A 23416-nucleotide genomic window follows, 5' to 3' on the forward strand; every position below is an offset into this window, starting at 1 on the left:
GGCATGTTGTGTAAATCAAATGATACAACCCCCCAAAAAAAATCCATTTTAATTCCAGGTTGTAAGGCAATAAAATAGGAACAATGCCAAGGGGGGTGAATACTTTCGCAAGCCACTGTAATAGGCTAGATCAGAGTTGTGTGGGAACGTCAACAGGGATTGTTTGAGCCAATGCCTGGGCATGGTTGATCAATCAGTTAATTGATTGCACCTTTATTAGATTAATTAATGAATAATTAATTAATAATTAATTAATAACACCAAAGTAGTAGGCTAGTCTATAAAAGAGAATATAATGTAGTCCACTGTGGCTCAGTTGGTAGAGCATGACACTTGCAATGCCATGGTTGTGGGTTCGATTCCCACAGGGAATCAGTATGAATTAAAATGTATGAACTCAATACTGTAAGTTTGGCTGGATGAGAGTGTCTGCTAAATGTAAAAAATTAATGGATTTTTGGATACAAATCAACCATTAGGACTATGTTTGGTAGTCTTTGGAGAAGGATGCTGCCAAATGTTATGCGGTGCCCAGGCATTGAATTGGAGGTTAAAGCATTATAGGTAGAATGGCAGAGTTCAGCATAGGCTATGTAGAGCAAGTTCAACTCTTCCTATCTGGGGTCTGACAGACATAATCCAATACAATGAAGGTTTTCTTCTCCAATTCCAACAATGATGGGATTAGTATTTTTCTTCCTCATGTTTTAAATCAATATTTAGCCTACAACTGGATGTGTGGGGTATAATATTAACCTACCACTTGATACAACTGTCTAAAACAGATGTCATTGTCCTCATTCTTTCATTTTCCACATAAACACACATTTTGATGATTGATGCGTAAGGCAAAGAAGATTGTATGGCCTATTTCTAATAGATTACATACATATATAGGATCTTAATTTGATCACCCTGTTGTAGGAGAACTTTAAAACTTGTAATGTATTTGAGGTTTAAAAAGTATTTTGAAGTTTGTTTCCTAAAAATGTAGGGTGCATTGGGGTTAAACGACCCCCATGGTTAAACTTACTTTAGGATGATTTGGACAGGAAGGGTGAAAATAAAAAGAGGGCCATACAGCAAAACCTCATCATAGTGAGGATATTAATAGTGAGATGTGCAATGTCATTTTGTTAATATATTAGATTTTTTTATTAAAATAAGACACCTAGCTTTTAAGAGTTAATTACTCAAAAATTCCAAAATAAAACATATGAAATGGATGTCTTCCCCGATAGTGGGGGAAAGCGCCCCCTTTCTAAAGTTTCTGTTTTTATTGAATAACAACAACAAAAATATTCTGCCCACTTATTTCCCTTCAAAATGTGTTTGCTGAAGGATACCCAGTATGCACATATCTAAATCTTACCAAATGTTGCTTTTTTCTGTCAGAAAATAGAAATGTCCCTTAAAGGAAAACTCCACCCAAAATCTATCTTTCTGTATTTGTTTCATTAGTCAATTGTTGACATAGTCCTAAAATGTTTTGCATGTCAGCAATCAAGTTTTCAAGATATATAACTTTCAAAATACAGAAATACAGCCAGTATGATGCATAAAGATAATAATAATATAATAATAATATGCCATTTAGCAGACGCTTTTATCCAAAGCGACTTACAGTCGTGCGTGCATACATTTTTTTGTGTATGGGTGGTCCCGGGGATCGAACCCACTACCTTGGCGTTACAAGCGCCGTGCTCTACCAGCTGAGCTACAGAGGACCATGCAGAATGCATCATACCGGCTGTACAGGTATTTCTGTATTTTGAAAGTTATATGTCTTGAAAACTTGATTACTGACATGCAAAACATTTTGGGACTATTTCAACAATTGACCAATGAAACAAATACCGAAAGATAGATTTGATTGCTGACATGCAAAACAATGGGGTGTTTACCCAATTGTTACCCTATCAACCCCTACAAAAATGTCCATTAATTATAATCCACATAATAATTCATATTCCCTGTTGATGCAGGATTATTTTCCTGCTACAGGAAACTGGCTCAAATTAAGATCCTACATCTGTATAGCTCCTTCTCCATGTTGGAGATGTAATCCCCCCCCAACCCCCCAACCCTGTCACTAGTTTGCGTTCTTGTCAATGGGAAAGGGGAGTTCTCAGCTCCAGCTCACAGCAGCCTCCCCTTTGGGGATTTTGATATGCCTAAATTCAGAGGATCCTAAACAGATGATTGTCAGTGTGGATTATCTCCCCTAGCAGACTGCTACGAGAAATAGAGGAGAACGAGATAGTGAGAGTGAGAGAGAGAGCTTGTGTGTGTATGCGCTGCTGAAGATACAGAGAGAGAGAGCAGAGCAGAGCAAGAGAGAGAGGGAGACTCGAGTGGAGGGTGCGAGAATAGCAACTTCATTGAGCTTCATCACTGTAGGCAGAACTGCGCGAGAGGCAGGACGGAGCGGAGCTCAGCATCAGTACCGACCGGAAAAAGAGAGAATAGCCTTCTGGACACTACTGTGGACAAACGGACGGTGAGATGTACTTCATTCAAAAGCAGTCAGTAGCACCAACTTGAGAGGGAAGAGGAATACATCGATCGGACAGAGGATACATATACGCTGTCTTACTGAAAAAAGTTCCTAACTATGGAAAATAATTCCTAAATGACTGTTTGCAAAGTGTTCAGACAATGCCAGTGCTTTGAGAAGCATACGATTTCAGAGACAGGGACGTCGCCCAGTAAGTTTGATTTACCCAAGCAGTGATATTGCTTTGCACGGCGGTGGAGGATAACCAGTAAGCGGCAGCCCTCACACCAGTCACATTGACGGAACAATAGATTCCCGTCCCACACTTTCGGGGAAAACACAGCCGAACCGGCGACAGAAGACAAGAGAAAATGTTTCCGCTTTACCTTGTCCTTTGCCTAATGGGAACAGGTAAGAAAACCGTTATTGTCACTTTTTTTTGCTGGTTGTTTTTCTGCGTTATTGCTATAAACTCATGAGATGCTCCCTCCGCGTTCCGTTCAGGGCGCGCTGCGTCAAACTGTAGTCTAGTGGATGCGCTGTACTGACGGGGATGAGAGAGAGGAGATAATACTGCTGCTCTGCTTTTGCTCTGCGGGACTGTAGTTTTTCTAGGGATGTTGAGACAAAGTTCCGCTGCTGAATGAACTGATCCGGGGTACCGGTTGAATGACACTGCGCGGATCCTTACCAAAGCGCACATTGGCGAGGTGATGCGGTTTTTGTTGTTTTATACATTAGGCTATTTAGCTGGTGTAGGCTATGCGGGGTGGATTTTCGCTGATCGTTTGTTTGGAAACAGTCCACAGTCATTTGATAGGCAGACCTAAGGCTATAGACGATGCTGACAGACCAAAACTCGTGCAATACGGGCTTGTTGCCACTGAGGTCTGCAGTGACATCAAAAGTCGCTGTTGAAGCAAGTGGTGTGTGTGTGTGTGAGTGAAAGAGAGAGAGCAAGAGACAGATAGCGAGAGAAAGAGAAATAAAGAGATAAAGCAGAGAGATAAAAGAGAGGATGGAGAGAGAAAGAGTTTATAGCCGCCTCTAGATATTCGCACTAGGCTACCAGGCAAAGGATTGTAGCCTATGAGGTTGGTGTCGCCGATCATAATTTCAAATGAGATGTGAGGGGGAAATATGGTGCTCGTTTCTGCTGAAACGAGCAACATGCAAAGCCTAGTAGAGATAAACTGGGAACACTCCCCTAATGCAGCCAAGCAGACCTTAAAATGCACCAAGGCTCGACCTCTCCACCCGACACACTCCCTCCCCCTCTTTCACCCCATACACCCCCTCTCTCACCCTATTTCATTTATTTTGAATGGGCTTCATATTTTAAGCACAGAGAGGAATTGCATGGGGATTTAAGCGTGTGAGGAAACCACATTATGTTGTAAGACCGCCACAGCAAGCTCTCAATCTCTTTTTTAGCTTACCTTTTCAGAAGTTTGTATGCACTCACTAACTGTAAGTCGCTCTGGAAAAGAGCATCTGCTAAATGACTAAAAAAATTAAAAAATTAAAGTTTATCAAAGGCCACTGTGGGGGGAGGGGGGCATGAGGCTAATAATAATCTCATTCATATTCAAATATTTACTACCTTATTATGCAATATGTATTTGTCATTTATTAGACAACACTATTGTGTTATTATTCTATATGGAAAGTAACAATGTAGACTAACCTAGCCTACAAAGTTTAATCACCGACCTCACTCAGCCGAAAGTCTAGACCAAATAGCGTTCGATAGGTTTAAGAGGGGGGACAGCCAGGCTACTTGTCGTTGTAAGTGCATAAACAGCCATGGGGTTGGATTTGAGATGCACTTCTGCAAAGGCTTTTAAACACAAGTCTACAATTAATAATTTCATAGCCAAACGCAGCCAGGTGGAAAAGGCTGCACCACGACTAGGCTACACAGAAAAGGTCAATAATTTATTGATCTAGAAATAAAGCACAATGATTTTTCTTTTATCTGTGCAACCGCGCACTTCAGCCACCGGGGGCAATCGTCTGATGGGAGTCAACACTGGCGTGTCAATCATTTGTATAGTGGCCTATGCCAATGATACTTTACTATTACTGTCGCTGTACTTACAAGTCAATGTAATGTCCAATTAGTGTGCCTCTTGGGAAAGGAGGTTTCACATACTACAGTTCAAAACAGTGGGTCTTTCTTTTGATAGGCTACTAATCTTGGCTGTGTGTGTGTGTGTGTGTTATTATGTGCCAGAAAAGCAGTTGATGTGGTCTTTGAATGGTTAAGCAATATTACATTTACATTTTAGTCATTTAGCAGACGCTCTTATCCAGAGCGACTTACAGGAGCAATTAGGGTTAAGTGCCTTGCTTAAGGGCACATCAACAGATTTTTCACCTAGTCGGCTCGGGGATTAGAACCAGCGACCTTTCGGTTACTGGCACAACGCTCTTACCCACTAAGCTACCTGCCTGATATAACAGAAGTACATCCCATATAGAGCAAATAAAACCTTTAGGGTACGTTTTCCATAGAGAAATTGCAATTAACCTCAATATTACAGCACAGTAGGCAATATAGGCTATTGCGTTATTCTATAAAATAAGATAGTCCTTTATTAATCCCCCAGAGGGGAAATTTGATTGCACCATCCCTAAACAGCAAAGGCCCCTGTTGAGGTTCTAAGGGCCCTTTGATTGAGTGAGACCACTGTCATAGAACATTTATATTTTCATACCCAAACCCTCGTTGCTCTATTTTTATGCATGTGTGTTGTTGTTTCCAGTTTCCACGCCTTTAAACAAACATTTCCTTAGTTTTGGTGTATTATTAACGCCGGCTTTGATTCGGCTCTAGATAAAGGCTTCAAATCCCCCGACCCCTCGGATTCAGAGGATCTTACTTCTTCCAATTAACATTGAGCATCCAGGAGTAAAGTAAAGCGCTTTCGGTCAACGCTTCAGTAAATGAATTAAAAACAAAATATTTATTGGCAGTTAAGCCGTGTTTTCTTCCCACTGTCTTTGATAAACGAGAGTCGGGTATTGACACATGGGGAGGCAGTAATTACATTTAAATGTTGAATCAGAATACACAACGTCGTCACACTGACACCCACTCTCCTCTGGGAGGAGAAGAGAGAGGAGATGGGGATGGAATGCCTGCTGGAACTGGAACACAAGCACAAACAGAATTTTCCCTCCTAAAGAATTGTCAACGAGGGTTGGGAAATACAATATTCCCCTAATTATTGACTGTGAGGGGCACAAACAAACAACAGCAGAGTTCCAGGGTCCTAGTGGATCCATTCCTGATAAACAAACACCACAAATGGCAAACAAACTGCAATGTCCCATTTGTCATGATAGAGTAGTCATAGATTTACCTTGTGTCTGTCACGCATGTTTTTCTCATCAGATCATCAGAGAGAGGGGAGGGGTAGAGGGGTCGGGGTGTAAGATGACACTAGCAGCAGAACAATTCCTTGACAGACAGACAGCAGCTGGATTGGGAGGGGCAGCAGCCAGCATGGTTCACAGGCTCACACACACACACACACACACACACACACACACACACACACACACACACACACACACACACACACACACAGTCCCAGAAAACTTGGTTGTTCAATGCTTGTTCACCCATCCATATGTATGTCCTCTCTGTGGCCCTCCTCCTCCACAGCAACAGCAACGGCAGCTTTCTCAGAATGTCCCTTGGCTTCCCACTGGAATTGGATTCCACCCTGCATCAGTATTCCGAGTAATCTTCAATGAGCTCTTTTTTGGAACCTTTAGCTTTGGTATGCTGAGTCTCATAGGGCCAGGTTCAAAGGCTGGGAGCTGAGATCACACGTTTCCCTCGCTGCTTTTTCCTCAAGTCCTGGCTGTCACCACACGTGTCTATACCCAGTGAGGCACCCTGAAAATGCATCACCATCACCATCCTCCTCTGAACTTGCCCAGTGAGGGTAATGTGTGAATGTGGGGCATCAGTAACTAGTAGAACTCATCTACACACAAACAAACACAGCCTTCCACCATGGACATACTGTAAATACACAATGAGGCCTAGACAGGCGCCATCAGAGGAACACATAGCTTTGCCTTGACCGCTCTACCCTCCTCCTCCCCCTTCCCCATTAGCAGAGATTTGTCCTGGATCTGAGCTGTGTGCGGCAGGAATATTTCTGGACAATTCGGTGGCAGTGTGGCTAGGGAAGTTTGTTTTAGGGGGACCGTGCATATTTCATGAACCTCCGCTGCTTTGAATTCTTGTGGAGGAGTCAGGCTTGGGCGGAGTGAGTGGGGGGACAGAGGAGTGGGGTTGTAGGGGGAGGGAGGAGGAGAGAGACGGGACTCAGAAGTGTAACTAACAGTATGATGATCAAGTTGACACGTGGCGGGAAAATGCTGGGGAATACCATGGAGCATCATTAACTTCTCTCCATCTTTCTCTCCTTTCCCCTCGTATCTCTCTCCCTCATTTTCTATCTGTTGCTGTGGGGAAAAAGGGATTGAGGAGAAAGTAAAATGAGAGAGAATAAGTTGGAAGGCAGAGAGGGAGAAGAGAAGCCAAGTTGAGGATGAGTGTCAGACCGGGGGTGCACTGTCACAATAGCGCTGATGCAGCAGAATCCGTCTTGTGCAGAAGTCTGTTGCATTATTTAGGAGACGTACCCATGGCAAAGATATGGATGAGTTTGGCCTACTTTGATTCCCACACTAGGAGTGCTCTCTGCAATGGACCCATGGCTCAAACTGGTAGAGATTTGATTTCCAGACAGTCCTCATAGACTATGGAAAGGAATATGATTCAGGGGAGGGGGCACAAATCAAACTTTAAAGGTCATTTTTGTTTATGGCATAAGAGCTCTTAAGATTTGTTTTGGTTTGAGTGAAATTGTAGACACTTAGTCGTGAGTCACTCTGCAAGAGTTATTCCCCCCAGACCAGTACACTCAGAAAAACAAAGATTAATATCCATTCCCCACCACATCTTAACCTTTTGTAGAGAGCCCTCCTTTCCCTGCACTTTCACTTTCCCACCAGTAACTCAGAACTAACTCATCTGAAGGTACTAACAGACAAACCGACAGACAGTCATACAGACAGACAGCCATACAGTCATACAGCCATACAGACAGACAAACAGACACAGTGATACAGCCATACAGACAGACAACCATACAGTCATACAGCAATACAGACAGACAACCATACAGTCATACAGCCAGCCATACAGATAGACAAACAGACAGACAGTGATACAGCCATACAGACAGACAACCATACAGTCATACAGACAGCCATACAGATAGACAAACAGACAGACAGTGATACAGCCATACAGACAGACAACCATACAGACAACCATACAGACAGACAGTCATACAGATATACAGACAGTCATACTGACAGACAGCCATACAGACAGACAGTCATACAGATATACAGACAGTCATACAGACAGACAGCCATACAGACAGACAGTCATACAAGGGTGCAGATGGGAGAAGCTATAACAATGGGTTACTATGTCTTCCAGCCCCAAGACATGGTCACGCTCACTGGCATTGTCTTCTTTCTCGGACCTCGCCTCCTTGACAAACAACACAATGGCCCCTGAGGTCTTCCTCACTCATCTTTGGCCCCCAACCCCCACCCCCTCAACAACCTTGCTGTGTACAGAGGCATAAATTGGAGGGAGAAAAGAAACAATGGGGGTTCATAAAACAAGCTCTGTCTCGCTAATCAGCTTTGCCATGCGGGTAAACAGAGATAAAGAACTTGGTATTGTGTCCAGGGGCCTTGTTATCAGCTGTTAGCTACTTCACTGGACGTGGTTGATGGCACGGCTCAACACAACAGGGAGGGCCTTGTGTTGTGTGGGCAGCCAGGCAAGATATGCTGGAGCTGTACTACTAGCTGGGGCACTTGGCCACTTCCATCCCTGTCTTTGTCTCTCTCTCGCTTCCTCTCTCTTCTCTCTATTTTCTCCCCCTCTTTTCATCCTCTCTCTCCCTCTCTCTCTCTGCTCTCTCTTTCTCTAACTCTCTCTTTCTCTAACTCTCACTCTCTCTTTCTCTAACTCTCTCTCTCACTCTCTCTCTCTCTCTGCTCTCTCTCTCTCTCTCTCACTGCTCTCTCCCTCCCTTCCTTCTCTCCTTGTCTCTGTCTTTGCACGTCCTTGCATATGTTTCCCTCCAGGGCAGAGGAAGATCCTGGCAGGAAGTGACTCATAAAGACAGGGACAATGAAGGGGCTGTGTCAGCTTCCTCTTCCCACTAACTGGTCCATCCACACACACATGCCGCCCGGCCCCTCAGTCTCTCAGCCGAGGGCCCCTACCAGTCCTACAACAGCCACACTACCATCCACTGCCAGCAGATTAGTGGGCTCTATTATCACCTACTGATTAGAATACAGTAGGGAGAGAGCAGAGGCTGTTTACTCTCTGTATTCTCCTCCTCCAAACAGTGGTAGAGCGAGAGGGAACCTTGGGTTAATTCTTTGCAAATCATTAAAACAGAGCCCAGAGGGAGAGAGTAGAGCAGTAGCACAGCCACTGTGTTTAAACAGTAGCCAGCCAGCTATTTTAGGGAAAATAACAGGATTGCAAGTGTCACATCTTTCTAGAGAGATGCATCACAATTTGGGAAGACCTCCAACCCAAGAAACCCAGAGAGCATAGAGAGAGCTCCGACATACTAGACCAAACATTCGTCTTTATTTTCCAATCAATTCCTGCCCTCCAAGACAAGAATTTCCTATCTCCTGCCGAGACACAGAAACCAACAGCAAATTGAAATGTATCTCCCATGTTGCAGCAATATCTGGGTTATGTTATCTTCACTAGCCGTGTTCCTTAACCTTCTATTAAACATTGCCCTGTTGGGGGGATTATGGCAGCTGGAAAGGGACTAAGGGGGAAAAACCCATTTGGTTATGAATCCCATGAGAAGCTATTTCATTGTCTATCTATATATTTTCGACTTATTTATCCGTTACTATTCCCAACTTCGACCCATTCTTGAGATGCGGTCTGATTTTCAGTGGCTCCTCTTGAGCAGAGGGACGTTAATATGATGTGGCCATTGTGTGTTATTTTGGAGGGTTGTTGTGTGTGCACATCCATAAGTGACTCATGAGGAGCTTAACAAAGCAACGCCCTAAACTATGTGTTGCTCATAGTACACATACACATACACACACACACACACTAAGACACAGGGTCAAGGGCATGCACTGGGGCAGAGGATGTTGAGCTGAGATGAGTGTTTCCCATCTTTGGGGCTATGTGCCCTTTATGGAGCGGTTAGTCAAAGCCCGACTGTCTAATTAATGACGCTCTATCTCTCAGGATGTCATGTCCCAACTAAACTCAACCCAACCAGGGGGAAAGGAATGCACTCAAGGAAACAAGCGATGGCCTGGCTGGGCTGGGTGGACATTATAGAGACCAGAGGGTTGAGTCGTGCAGGGAGGGACAACTCCCATGCTCCCCTGGGCTTTAGGTCCCCTCCTTCCCCGCTCTCTGTGTCCTTCTTTCTCTGTCTTTCTTTCTCCTCCTCAAACAAAGAGCTCAATCTTCCTGCTTCCTGCCAGTTTAAACTGACAGGAATGTGAGGGCAAATATTGTGATAGTGACTCAACCGTTAACCAAAATACTGGGCTCGGCGGTCGGGAAAGGAAACCGCTTCTGAAACTCTCTTTCTCCTCCTTCTCTCAGTGCGAAAGGCAGGTCTCTCTGCCTCTCTGGGTTGTTTTGCGAGGCAGACAGCTGGGTGAAGGGTTGGCAGAAAGTGTAGCAACCTTTTTTCTTCTCTCACTTCTCCTCCAGCAGGGAATTTAGAGCAATGCTTTGAAACTCTCCGTGGAAGGCCGCAAGGAAAGCCAGCCAATTTGCTATCAACTGAGGGGTGTCAGTCAAAGCTCATCGATCAGGGTTTGAACTGCGGCTCCCTCAATGTCCAAACATGGTAATTTTATCGAGCCGTGTTGGAGATGTGAGGCGCGGTGAGGGGTGGGGCGACAGCCGGGGGCGGCGGAGGGTTTGGGGAATAGGGGTCTGAGTTGGTAGGTGGGTAGGTGTGTTTCCAACTTCTGTGGTGAGGAAAAGCAGGAGCTTCACACAGAGAGAGGCATTGGAGATACTCTGGACAGGGGGTTGGGAGGAGATGTTTGTCTGAGCAGAGAGACAGAGAAAGAGAGAGAGCTGTGCCTCAGCCAGTGGAGGAGGGAGGGGAGAGAGAGAGAGACACAGAGAGGGTGAGAGAGAACGAGAGGGGGGTCACTGCCAGCAGCATAGCATTAAAGGTAATGGATATGCTTGTATTGGTGTAAAGCGAACCCTGTGTTTTTTTTCTCCCAGCACAGGGTACCTAAAAGAATAACAAAGATGTAACTGAAGTGAGAATCCAGGGAGGAAGAATTGAAAGGGGTTATTTCAATGCCTCTAGGCGAAACATTAGAACCTGAGGTATCCCTTTGCCAGGTAGATGGACTTAAGACACATAATGTTTTTTGAAGAGGGGGTTTTGGGTGTCTGTGTGTGTGTGAGTGTGTGTGTGTGTGTGTGTGTGTGTGTGTGTGTGTGTGTGTGTGTGTGTGTGTGTGTGTGTGTGTGTGTGTGTGTGTGTGTGTGTGTGTGTGGGTGAGGTAAGGACGGATGAGGTGTTGGAGAGGTGATTCCGATCCCCCTTCCAAAACCATCTCAGTTTATGAGGTAGTGCTAAATAATCAATGGGCCGGGGCCTTTCCTGATCCCAACAACATTCCAGTAGGATTCCAGCAGGGTTAGGGTCTGGAGCACTAAGTGCTTCCCAAGCTGACAGGGGCGAACCCTATACCCCTCTACACACCTGCACCCCCGCCAGGAGACAGCAGCAGTCCCTCCTAGGGTTGCACAATTCCGGGAACTTTCAATAAATTCCCTGGTTTTCCCAAAATCCTGGTTGGAGGAATCCGGTTTTGCTGCTTATTTCCTTCTGATTCTGTGAAAACGGCAACCGGGATTTCGGGAAAACCAGTTAATTTATTGAAAGCAACCCTAGTCCCTCCATTGTTCCAGCACATTGCACCCATCCGACGGAGGCATCCCAGCACTCATCAGATCCCCGGGGGGGCGTGGAGCATGACAGACAGAGGGGGGAGAGGAGGAGGAGTGGGAGGAACTGATTGTTCCCGCCACAGATGGGGCTACTGGGACCTCCTGCTACAGGATGATGGGTGTTTGCTTTTGAAAGTCCCAAGCGTTTTCTTGGCAGCCATGGTGCATGGAATGCTCTGGAGGATAGGGGAGGGGAGGGGGGGGGGGGAGTCAGTAGAGGCAACAGCAGGGATAGAGGGAGTAAGGGAGAAGGAGAGATAGAAAGGGAGGAAAGAGAGAAAGGAAAAGAGAGAGAGAGTGTTACAGACACACACACAATAGGGAGGACATTGCCTAATATGATGTCAGTGTGAATACAGTGTCAGTCTATGACAGATGATAAAGCCTGCTATTGATAGGATAGTTGTGCTGGAGGGAGAGAAGGAGAGAGTATAGATACTGCAGGTTTTCAGGGAGTTTCCAAACAGAGACAGATAGAGCAGGAGAGAATATTGGAGGAGAGAGGAGCGGACGGAGGGAGGGAGAGGGGGATGAGACGCAGAGTTCCAGGCTGCATCCATCATGTGGTCTGGTGCAGGAGCCATTTCTACCCATTGTTCTCAATAATTTGTTATCTCAGGGCTCTGCTACGGGGGGGGTGGCAGCCATTTGTTTATGCGCTAATTACATAAGTGAGACAGCATAATTAGACGTATAGATAAACAGACAAAGGCAGAGGAGAGAGATAGATGGGCACAGGGAGATAGATACAGAGGTGCAGATAAAATGAGATGCGTAGATGACGGAAATGTCCCTCTCTGTTTTAACGTTCAAGGCTGCAAAGGAGGAGGAGGAGGAGGATGAGGAGGGGTGCGGTATCTGGATGGGGGTGAGGGGGGTATCGGTATAAAGTAAAGGAATCAGAGAAAGATGGAGCGATAAAGGATGAGAGAGAGGAGGAGAGAAAAGCTGTCTTCACAGCCTGCACTTTGAGGTGCAGCCCGATGCGGCCTGAAAAGTCACCCCATTTGATGCAGAGAGGTGGGGAGAGAGGAAGAGGAGGAGGGAAGGTGATAGAGAGGTAGAGAGAGAGTGGGGGGAGATGAGGAATGAGAGAGAGAGGGAGAGGGATAGATTCCCACTGAGAAGCAGAAGAGAGAGAGGGGAGGGAGAGAGAGAGAGGAGAGAGGGAGAGAGGAGAGAGGGAAACAGAGAGTGAGAGATCATCTCACCTCCAGATCAAAGGCAGTGTCTGGTCCCTGGAAATGCCTGTTTGTTTTCAGTTGTTTGGGAGGGTCTCCAACCTCCATGTGTGAGGCCACAGGGCCCTGCTCCTGTCTCTGTCAGACACAGCCCTGACACACACACACACACACACAACCCTGACACACACACACACAACCCTGACACACACACAAACACACACTGTTTTATCGCTGTTTCATACACCTCAAACACAGCTACCTCCCAAACCATCACTAAGAAGACACAGCACACACACCCTGGCACTGCTATACACACACCCCAGTATCATTACACACACCCTGGTTTGTGAGTGTGTGAGGTTGAGGAGGTGGGGAACATGTGGAGCAGTAAGCTGCAGACAGACAACAGAAGATCAGCCAGTCCTCAGTCTGTCCTTCAGCTTACTCAATGGAGAGATATCTGGAGTGAGATGATTACAGGTTACTGTCTGAAACTACAGTCTGGGGAAGATAATTTGTGATTTGTGAAATACCTGCAGCTCCTGTTATACTTTCAGGTCCGGATAAGAAATCTAATTGGGAGTTGTTGAGAAAAAAAAAATCTATTGGTTCTACAGACAGATTAGTCTTCTCTTTTCAGCAGTAGGCATTTGCTTTCCAAACTGTACATTTTTCCCGTGAAAAACGCAAACCGATAGCTGCAACGAACCATAGAAATATAATCCAAAAATGGCAGTTCCCATTCAAGTCAGGACTGGCATCCATTGCTAGTGTACCCATGAGTTTAACAGTCAAATTGACAGGGTAAGAGGTTACAACACCATTCTATGGATTATATGTCTATGGCCACAACGCAACAAGCTGTATATTTGACATGCATGCTGCCCAAACTGCAGCCTTCTCGACTGTAGGCATACCGGTAACTGCCAAAATAAAGGAAACACTTGAGTAAACGAGGGATACAAAGTATATGTTATGGTGTGGGGTGCATTTTCCTGGCATAGAGAGGTCCACATATAGAATCTATGCCAAGGCACATTAAATCTGTTCTGGCAGCTCGTGGTGGCCCAACACCCTTTTAAGACACTTTATGTTGGCGTTTCCTTTATTTTTGCAGATACCTGTATGTGCTTGTGATAAAACTTAATCCACAGTTATGTTTTATAAACTATTGATCCTCTGTAGCTAAATTATGCTCTCTGGTGTATTTTGAACATTGAGAGCGGGCTCCTGTGTTTTTTTTGGGGGGGAGGGTATATATTTCCTTTATTATTATTTGTTGTAAAATTATTTGTTGCCTCTTGGGCCCCCCACGGGCCTGGGCCCAGGGGCTTCAGCCCTGGTAAACCCCTGCATTAATCCGGCCCTGTGTACTTTAAAAGCATGTATGCTGAGCGACAGATGGAGTTGTTGAGAGACTGATAGTATTTCTGGTGTTATTTGAGAACTATTGAGTCATTGTACCAAGCCATCACAGTTGTTTTTCTTTTAACACAGTGGTAGTGCTGGCAGTTTGGTGTTGCTCATAGTGCAATAGATAGACGTAAAGTGTTAATATCCTTGGGGTTCTGAAAAGCCTGTGTCCAGTCACGACTCCAGTGTGAGTATGTGTGTGTGTATGAGAGATGGTTTCTGCATGGGTGTGTTGTGTGTGTGAGTGAGCGCGTGCGCCCGAGCGCATGCTCCGTTCTCTGTTCTCTGCGTGGGTGTGTCCAGGAGTGTCACCCGCTCTTTCAGAGCTCTGGCGCAGGGGAGAAAGATAAATGGGACATTAATGGAACCACTCAATCACAGGCTACTTTTTAAAAAGCTGACCATAGAATGTGGGGCAATCAGTCCTACTCCAAGGCCCATTCAGTCTGCATTCAGCCTGAGCTGGAGGAGGGAGGCTCTGGGTCCTTCACACTCTGGATTAGCCATTCACTGCTCCATAGACTATGGCCTAACTGCCTTACACTGCCTAACTGACTGAGCACTCCTTTAGAAAGACCATAGGGCCTGGAGAGAGTGAACTCTCTATTAAAAAGAGTTCTGATTGTTATTGGAGGTCTTTAAAAGCCAGTTAGAGGAGCTCCTTTGTCTTGCACATCCAGGAGTTTGAATGGTGACTATGTTGTGTGAAGGTTTTGTTTGGTGTGTGTTTTTGTGTTTTGTTCGGTTTAGTTAACAGAGGATAGGTTTTTGAAGTGGTGCATGGTTTTCTTAGGTGAGAACAGGAAAGAATGGGGGGGGTCTATGGTTCTTCAGTTGTGCCATAGAAGCTTGACGGTTGTTTTAATGGTGTGAAAATGAACGGTGGCCATGTCAATTCCACCTTTACCTCTGGGGTCAAATCAGAACTGTGGCTTCTGATTCATTTCCTGAAGCTTTGATTAGAAAGGCACGGTGGTCTAGAAAAGCCTTTTCACACTTACGGCCGGGGGTATGGAAGAGGAAGCTGCCATCTTGTGTGAAACATGAACTGTGTTGGCCAACACCACAAAGGTACTAACACAACACTTGGGTCAAAATATTCCCTCTCTCCTCTCCATATAACCAACCACTCTTCTTTTCTCTAATTTCTTCTCTCTCCCTCCCTTTTGGGTAATGTGTTAACGAGCAACAGCTTCTCCGAATACCCATAACATTAGTGTGTGTATTTGTGTGTGTGTACTTATGAGTGTGTGTGTGTTTTCACACCAATTAATGAATCGCTTTGTGAGGCTGCAGAGGTGACGATGGCTTGTCTCTTGCCGGGGCGCGGGCGGGTGTGTTTCTTCCCCTGTTCTCTCTCCCGTGTCAGACCGTGTGTGTGCCTGTGAAGGCAGGGTCCTCTCTGACACTTTACATGAATTAGCCCTCTCTGTAATTAGCGCCGGGGGACGAGGGGGGACGAGTGGGAACATGAGAGACCTGAACACAAGCCTAAGAGGGGCCAACGGGTTTGACTCGCCTCAACGTCAGCGAGAAAGTTCACACATATGTGGAATTCCTGGCTAGACTTGGACAGACTGTTTTTTTAACACTCAAATTAGAGGGATGAGGATTGGGAACAAAAATAAGACCTTTTACTTTCTCCTGACTTGTTTTTGAGTTTGGTGACCATTAATATAAAACTCTCTCTCTCGCTCTCTTTCCTCTCTCTCTTTCCTCTCTCTTTCCTGTCCTCCTCCACACTGGCACTGGTAGCCCTTCCTCCTGGGGCACTGCAGAACAATTATTTTGCTCTCCTCCCTCCCTCCCTCTCACTCCAGATAATTCAATCTGTCCAATATCAAATAATCTTCCCCAATTTTTCAGCCCATTTTAACCTTATCGCTCAAACAGCCGCCTCTAGGGGATGAGTCTCGTTCCACCTTGTTAAAAGAGAAGGGGAGAGAAAGGGAGATAACCCAGGAAAGGGGGATGACAAATAGCTCACCGAGGAGTGCTTTGAGAAGCTTCTGTTTGCCATTCTCACAGGCAATATGTAAAAGAGCAGGCAAAGAGATTGAGAGAGAGAGAGAGAGAGAGAGAGAGAGAGAGATGAACCAGAGAGGAAAAAGAGAGGATGGAGGGAGGAAGGGATGGAGAGAGGGAGGGAGAAAATATTAGAGGAAGGGTGGGGGATGAGTGTAGGCTAGGTGATGAAAGTAAAGTGCCTCTATTCTAACTTGTGTCCCACATCACTTTATAACATGCCCCTCTACAAGCTCTCCCCCAGCTCATAATTAGAATCCAATAAGGTGGCCTCCTGTTGGTCTTTGTTCCCCCATAGTGTTTACCCTGTCCTCCGGCTCTGCTCGCTGCCTAATCTATCGAAGAGCTGAATGTCAATAGGTCAGGGACAAGAGGAGGGGCAGAGCCGAAGAAGGCAAAGAGAGGGAGGGAGGGAGGTGGAGTAAAGGGTTAATTTTTCCTTCTCTCAATATTTTTCTCCACCATTCCATTCTTTGGGTTGTTTTCCCTCTCTCCGGTTCTCTCACTCTCCCTTCCTCCTCTTTTCTTCTCACTTCTAATCCGTCTGCTTGATTGTTCTAAGCTGCTTTCAGCTGGGCCCCTGGGAGAGCTGGGGGTTTGGAGTCTGTTTTAATTCAGATTTAAAAGAAGCCTTCCTCAAGAAGGGAGATGTAAGCGCAGGCCAGGCTGAGGAGAGTGAAGGAGTGGAGGTGGGACAGATTGCATGGCGGTGGTGGAATAGAATGGGAGGCAGAGAGGCGGCTTCAGCAAACACTAGAAGTCTATTATTGTAAAATTAACTCTGTCCATAAGGTGTAGATAGTAAGTATAGACCGGAAGTAGAGGCCTGGGCATTGTTGTTCACTAATTTACTCCAAGTAGGGAAAGGATGGTGGGGTTGAAAAGTAATAAAGGGGAATATATATATAAAAAAATAAAAATAAACATGGGGGATTGGAAGTGATGCAGACAATTACATTGATAGAAGATACAATCTATCTGCAATATTAAGCTGATCCATCCCCCCCCCCCCCAAAAAAAAAACGAAAAAAATGACAAAAAAAGAATTAAAAAAAATATATAAGATAAAAAAAAACAAAAAAACACTACAAGTCATGGAAATAGAAAAATATATGATATGCCACACAATCTCTCTCTGTCCCAATCTCCTCTCTCTACGCACTCGCATGCATTGGGGTGGTTTAAGCCAAATGGGATTTTTTTTCTCCTATCTTTAATCAAGCGGCACAATCTATATATGGTAGATTGATCTCAACTTCCTGTGATTCATTCCATATCCTGTGGCGACGATATGGCCAGCTGAGAGGGTTATCTCCACGCTCTGTCTAATGATTTTTAATCTCCCCGGATAGCTTTAAGAGCCTGCAACGCTCCACTAGTTTATCAGGACCCCAAACCAACTGCATCAAAAAATTAAAAATAAGTATTTGCAGAGAGAGGAGAGAGATAGCCGTTTAGCATAACTGCGCTAGCTAAAACTTTTGGGCTGCTGTGTGGAGTGGACAGTCATGGTGTCGGTAGATAGTATATCCATTTTCCTACTTGATGGGGTTATACTTGGGTGGCAATGTGACCGTTGCGGACACCCTGGATGTCCTTGTTAGACACTTAATTTAAAGGCCTTATCGCACTGAGACACAGTGAGATTCTCCCAATATTAGTCTGGACATCAAAGATACTGGCACCGCCGCCAAGACTCTATCCATTACTGTAGCCAGGCAGATAGGCGAGCTGCAGAGTAACGTGTGTGTGCGTGTGCGTGTGTGTGTGTGTCTCTCTCTCTATTTCTATTTGTGTGTGTGTTTTCTCTGTTTGCATCTCTGTGTGTTTGAGTGTGTCTCTTCCTTTGTGTCTCTTCCTTTGTGTGTGTGTGTGTGTGTGTGTTTGAGTGGTGAAACAGTCACACATCTGTCCTTCAACTAACAAACCCCCCAAATAATAAACCCCACTCCAGAAAAATGGAGTGACACAATGAAGTGGTTAAGTTTATCAAGCCACCAGCTTTGCTCAGGCAGGCAAGGTGTTAAGGGCCAACCAGAGGTCAAGGGCCCAGCCCACAGCATTCTTCAGCTAGGCACATCCCAGCACACCACACAGTCAGGGACCATATGTCCAGGTCCCCCAGTCAATGGGCCAGCCCAGCCAGCAGGACAAATAACTATTCACACCCACTGAGCTCTGAGGAAATCTGCAATTCCACGCTGCCATTAGGCCAGAAAACAGCACCAGTCAGTCAACACCAGGGATACACCGAGTTAGAGATATGGAGAGGGGGGAAAGAGGGAGAGAGGGGGAATGAATGAGAGGGAGGGGGACAAAGAGAGATAAAGGGTAAGAGAGAGAGAGAGAGAGAGAGAGAGAGAGAGAGAGAAGGACCTTTACCAGGCATAACAGGCAGGCAGGCTGAGGATTGTGGCCTGTGCTGTGGCCCCATCTCTCTGTTCTTCCACAGGGCTGCAGCAGCCTTCTCTCCAGAGGTCCCTTAGAGACCCTCCCCCTGCAGCCCCCACGCTCGCTCTCTCTCTCTCTCGCTCTCTCTCTCTCTGCCGCTGTCACTCACAACTATGTTAATAAGGCCAGCAATAAATGCCAGGAAGGATACCAAGCCGGGATGAAAGCTACTTCTCTCGTGTTCAAGCTTTGAGGATATGTTTTCCTGGAGTAAGAAGGGAGGAGGTTGGGGTGGGAGTAGGGTGGAGAAGGATAGGCTTTATATAGTTATGTTGCATTTTAATGGCCCACAGTAAACCAATCCCATCATAAAATAATATTTTGTGTGTCATATCCTGTTGTATGTGGGTGCACTATGGGACATCTGCCAGTCCCCCCAGCACTGAGTAAAGTGTAGAGGGGAAGCAGGGGGGAGAAGGGGGATCCTGAGGGGGGAATAGATCACACATATTTTCTTTCACTCCAGCGATTAATATGGAAGAAAAAAGGTCAAACTTGACTGGAAACGCTACAGTAGATCACAATTACAGTCGAGGCCCACATTTCATACATCAAGTCCCCGCTGCGATGTCTCATCAGCCCCTGGTCACACTGGAGAGGCCCACGCCGCACATTATCAAAGATTGATAATGGGGTGGGGGGTGGGGTGCTACTTAAAGACAGGGGGTGGGGTGCTAGGGGGGAGGGGAAACTTTGGGTTATCTGTGGGAGAGGGAAGTGGGGCGTGGGTGTTGGTCGTGTGGCCACGTGGCAGCAGTAACCGCCCACCAACATCGCCGTGCAGTGCCCGCAGACCGCCGCATAGTAGTTTGAGGTTATGCCAGGCTACACCATTACACAACCACATGACCACAGCCTTGATGTACTGGAGAAGTTGCAACGCCTGACGTTACAAGATCAGCACTTACAAGACAGTACTAGCTGAGTCAGGACTTTACAGAGAAGAAGACACGAGCTGAACAAATGTGAAAGGGTAGGGTTCACTCTTGTCTTTCGTCTCCCTCTCTCCCTCCCTCCCTCCCTCCCACCTCGGAAAAACTAAACAAACTGAGTGAACAAACAGGCAGACCCTTCCCTCCAAATCCCCCTCTTTCTAATACCACACACCTCAACCCATCCCTCCATCTCTTTTCTTCTCTACTGGCTACCATCCTCCCCTTCTTCTTGTTCAGAGTGCTTGCTTAATGATTAATTGATTAATTAGTTATCTCATTAATAATTTATTCATTTATCACGGCCTGCTTTTTCTAGAGGAAGCGGTGGAATTTGAAAAAAAAGCCTGACTTCACATTTCACTCTAATTGCGCAGCTGCGTTAATCAACGCTTAAGAAATTGAGTTTCAGGAAATGTGTTTTTTCCCTCCTTTCCCTCTCTTTTTCCCCAACACAAAGCAGGATTATTATTATATTGAGGTCGGCAGGTAACGTTTTTTTCCCCTCTCCTCTCTTTATTGTACTCTGAAAGCCCTTAGTCATCACCAATTTTAAAAGAGTGTCTCAAGACAGAGGTAATCTGATGAATGGAATAAAGTTTGGCGCGTAATTAAAACTTTCCTTTTCCCCACCTTTCCCGGAGAAAGGGGAATAGAAACGGTGGTGGCCGGTGAAACGGCAGACATTGATTAATAAACGGCGGTTTGAAGGCGGTTTGTAAGAGGAGACAGGCGCTGGGGTTGTGGAGGAGAGCTCTATGTTGTTTCTATGGTCTATGGCTCTCCCGGGACGTCGCTGGGTAATTTGTGTAATCGGCAGGAGTTACGTGCCGGGGAGTTTTAGTGTCATGCACACAGAGGTGTGGGGAAGAGTAGCCTAGACAAAATAAAAAAATACTTGTGTGATGCAACTGTTTAATTACATTCATGTTTATCCCTGTTGGACATAAAGTTCACACACCAGTCATTTTCTCCCTCTGAAGCCCTCTGTCAGGTCCTGGGAAGAGAAAAATTAGAGGGAAGCTTCAACGGAATGGATGCGAATTCGACATGAACCTCTAAGCTTTAAAAAGCACACACATTAAGCAGTACTAATGAGACTCTCATTGAACCAGTCTTTCTTTATTTTCAAACACACGAACATAAAAATTGCTTTGACTTCAATGTGCCGCCACTGCTGTTACCGACAGTGGTTGCCTCTGCTTTATAGTTCAACAACACCAGCACACAGCACAGCAGCATCAGCAGACAACAATAGTACTGAAATGCATGCATTTACAACATTACCACCCTCATTAAAAAATAATCATAATAATGGAAGAAAAAAAAAGTATGAATTATGAAACGCACTACTTCCTATCGCGAAGAGCCAAGGGGGCCTCCACTGTGCTCAATTAGGAAGTGTAGGCCACAAATCCCTCGACTAAATTAATTGACACCCCAGGGCATTGGACCCAGAGTCCCAGTGGTGGAGTCTAAGTGGAGAATTCCTTTGTTTTCATTTCCTTTGCCTTTGAGAGAAAGTGCAAGAGAGAGAGAAAGGGGAGGAGGCGCTTTTTAACATGATCTTTTCATTGTTTTATGGATTTTTAATCTATTCTTTATTTATTTGTTTTTGTTTACTCTTGGTTTTCTGCAGCTGGGGAGCGAAGCGGGGTGGATGCAAGAAGTAGAGTTTATTTATTTATTTGCGTCCCATCTTTGAGCAGCTAGGCTTCCTGTCACATGTTGAGCACTAGTGGCATTTTATCCACCATGTCAGCTGTTGTGTGCACACTAAACCCAGGCTTTTTCAAACGGCACAAGAATTTCATGATCTAAAAGCACAGTAAATTATACTGAAAGCTCTTCCAAGCAGTAGTAGAGAGAAGGAGGGAGAAGAGAGAGGGAGAGACAGAGGAGAGAGAGATAGAGGGGGCGGACTGGGAGTGAGTGTGACACACAGATTCAGCCAGCAGCTGTCTTGTACTGAAAACACCAGGGGGCAAGCGCAAACCAAATGACAAGGCTGGCTCAATCAACATCTTGTCAAGACTGTTGGCTGATGTGTACAGACAATTTTATACCGCCAACCCCCTCCCCTGTCCTCTTTTTTTTCATGGCGTTTCATTTCCAGTCCTCTAGCCAGACAGCCAGCCAGTCAGCCAGCCGCCCCCTGTATAGCTTCAGCTCTTAGGCACTGGAGTGGAGCAGTGGATGGGATGGCAACTGTGGTATAATGACACTCAGAGAACTTCTCCTGCTCACTAGAGACACCAGAGAGAGCACAGGAAGTGTCTGTGCCAGTGTCTCTGAGTGGGTATGAGTGTGTATGTGTGAGTGTGTATGGGTGTGTGCTTGTGTAGCAGCATCAGCCACTGCAGTAGCCAAGTGACTGCTGGTGCCCTAGCCACACACACACTCCACACACACAGTATTTTTCACTTCAGCACTCCTTGGTCCCCTCCTCCTTTCCTCTCTACCTCTCTATTACTCCATCCACTGTGTCTGTGGTGGCAGGTGCCCAGGGAGACACAGCCTCTGCTTGCCCATGCAATCAGCCCTTCCGTGGTCCGCCTCTCTCGCAGTCCGCTTCACCCTGATGGGAGCAGCGTGGAAATCAAGCCATGCAGGGTGACAGCACATGTGACGGACTGATTACAGCATTCTATCAATCCCCTCTTACAGCCCCGGCCCTTTACAATTTAGACCTGACAGGAGACTACTTTTATGGTTATTTTTCTTTACAACTGTACAGTACCTCAGGTTTTCACTCTGGTGTGTCTTTTCTTGTTGTTGCCTCCCGCTGTCCTGGTTCTTCTAGCACAGTGAGTTGACAAGCTGACACAAACCCTTGCGATTTTCACTCCAGAGATGGAGAAAGAGAGGGAGAAAAAGGGATAAGGAGAGAGAGAATTAGAGAGTGTGTGAATGTGTGAATGTGTGTGTGTGAGAGAGCGAGAGAGAGAGAGAGAGAGAGAGAGAGAGAGAAGGAGAACAGAGAGAGACAGAGTGAGAGGGACAGGGAGGCTGGGTGACAATGCTGACGGGGGGAGTGTGGAGAGAAGAAGGCGAGCAGTGTCAGAAAGAGCCATGGAGAAGGCACATCAACAATTAGTAACACCTTATATAACTCTGAAAAGGGGCCTGCAAGGCATTGATTTCAGGGATCATGGCTGACTGACTGTATAGTATGAGAGATACACAGAGGAAGGGAGGATGGGGGAAGCTGGCGGAGAGGGTGACGTGTGGAGGGATGGAGGGATGGTAGAAGAGAACGGTGGGTATGGAGGGTGTTGGGTGGTGAGGGGATGGGGGGCAGGCGGGTGGATGGATGAGCCGATCTTCTCTGTATAAAAGAGGTCCCGGTCTGAGCCAAGAATCTTCATAATGGAAGAAAGGCTGAAAGGGGAGGCTAGGAGGATTAAACTCCAGCAAAACAGCTCTTAAAAAGCTGTTAGACTGCAATTTAGACACAAAATGCACAAAGGGGAGAAAAGGGGGGTTATGGGTAGGGAGAGAAGAAAAGTGCGTCTGGAATGCGAGGCGGGGAGGAGATAAGGCATGAGAGACAAGGCCAGATAAAGGGAAAGAGACAAACACAGGCATCGTTCAGCCAGGACCAGGTCTGAAGACCAGAGAAGCAGATGCAGGCGGTCACAGATTCAGCCTGTGTCTGTGTCTGGAGACTATGGACTATAGTGGTGTTTGGGTGGTGGGTGGTATCCTCTGCTCGCTTTCCTCCCAAGTCCACACAATTCCTGTAGGAGACACGGTAATGAGATTACAGTGAGCCTGGCCCAATCAGACCTGAGACTGGAGGGAGCAGGGACCC

The 23416-nt window shown here is 46.0% G+C and overlaps 1 protein-coding gene across 10 annotated transcripts in view; it reads left to right on the plus strand.

The window, feature by feature from the left end:
* The first annotated feature begins 2208 nt into the window (after positions 1-2208).
* The window catches only part of kirrel3l (kirre like nephrin family adhesion molecule 3, like), a 39899-nt gene continuing 18691 nt past the window's right edge, over positions 2209-23416 (plus strand). For 7 of the 10 annotated variants that reach the window (XM_041870836.1, XM_041870839.2, XM_041870843.2 and 4 more), the window contains exon 1: positions 2209-2908. In XM_041870836.1, coding sequence (XP_041726770.1) covers positions 2869-2908 — 40 coding nt within the window. In that variant the 5' untranslated portion in view covers positions 2209-2868. The remainder of the gene's footprint in view (positions 2909-23416) is intronic. The other 3 variants (XM_041870845.1, XM_041870842.1, XM_041870846.2) reach the window with 2 other exon arrangements.

This window comes from Coregonus clupeaformis, chromosome 17 (genome assembly GCF_020615455.1).
Source record: "Coregonus clupeaformis isolate EN_2021a chromosome 17, ASM2061545v1, whole genome shotgun sequence".
Taxonomy (NCBI): Eukaryota; Metazoa; Chordata; class Actinopteri; order Salmoniformes; family Salmonidae; genus Coregonus; species Coregonus clupeaformis.